General features: G+C 60.8%; 1 protein-coding gene across 1 annotated transcript in view; it reads right to left on the bottom strand.

Moving 5' to 3' along the window:
• Positions 1–386: 386 nt before the first annotated feature.
• Positions 387–1,071, bottom strand: part of CCDC40 (coiled-coil domain containing 40) — a 15,348-nt gene continuing 14,663 nt past the window's right edge. The window contains exon 16 of the mRNA XM_061560641.1: positions 387–424. Within this exon, the coding sequence (XP_061416625.1) occupies positions 387–424 (38 nt within the window). The remainder of the gene's footprint in view (positions 425–1,071) is intronic.

Genomic DNA, 1,071 nt, shown 5'->3' with positions numbered 1-1,071 from the left:
GGGGAGCGGTGGCGCATCGGTTAGCGCGCTACGCTGCGCTACGAACGCGGCCAATGAGCCGAGTTCGATTCCCGTTCACGGCCACCAACCGCGCAGTGACGAGAATCATCTGAACCGGCCACGAGGTCGTCTCGGACTCAGATGAGCGCCCGGTACGGTGCGCAGTGAACGTCGCAGCGAGGGAGACAAAGGCGGCCGGGCGTGGTGCCGGCCTTCAATTGGTGCTTGCTAACAGCGCTTGCCCCGACAGTCTGTTACAGCCTACACGGTGGGAGAAATGTCGTGTCGCGGTGTGGATGGTTGGTGGTTGGTAGCGGTGGTGTGGGTAGCAAGTCGGTGGGTGTTATTGGCGGTCGCGGCGTTTGGTGTGTGTTCGACAAAGAGCTTCACAGCTCATCGGGTTTCTCCGGGATAAATACGGATTCTGATCAAGAATAAGATTCAGTCACAATCAACGCGTGGTAGCGGTGGTGGTTGTGTAGGTCTGTAGCTACTGGTGGTGATGGTGGGGGGGGGGGCTGAGTGTGTGGAGTGAGAGGGGTGGGGGGGGTTGCGTGATGATTATTGGCTGCCGGGTCCGAGTAATGAATTGAATTACTTTTAATTGAGTGTCGAGCAAATCCTCGCCACCTCCTCGTTAACGCGGCTTAGAAATGAGATTTGCAGTTTTCCCCTTACTGCCAAATCGATATCCGCACACCCCCCCACCCCCACCACTCCTGCCCGCCCCCCCCCCAGGTCCCCACGCTGCCACGGCGCTGCTAAATAGGGGGCAACGGCGGCGGTGGTGGTGGGGGGGGTTAATTGCCTCTCACCGTGTTAAGTGCGGTTTGATGGGGGAGGGGGGGGGGGTCATGAGTCACGTGACAGCCTGAACCTTCCCCACACCCCCCCGCCCCCCCAAAATCCTACCTCTCTAGCCCCCACCCCCATCCCACCGCCCCTCCCCTCTACCCCTCGAGGGAGGCGTGAGAGGTGAGAGGCAGGTCACGGGGTCGCGCGCTCCGCTTGGGATGTGAGTGAATCGCTCACCTGTGCACACTCCCAGACACCTGCGGCGAGGTGGATAAC

This window comes from Lethenteron reissneri, chromosome 3, assembly GCF_015708825.2.
Source record: "Lethenteron reissneri isolate LAM-NWPU_2019-01 chromosome 3, ASM1570882v1, whole genome shotgun sequence".
NCBI lineage: Eukaryota > Metazoa > Chordata > Hyperoartia > Petromyzontiformes > Petromyzontidae > Lethenteron > Lethenteron reissneri.
The sequence above is the reverse complement of the archived record's forward strand: the minus strand, read 5'-3'. Positions and strand labels throughout refer to the sequence as shown.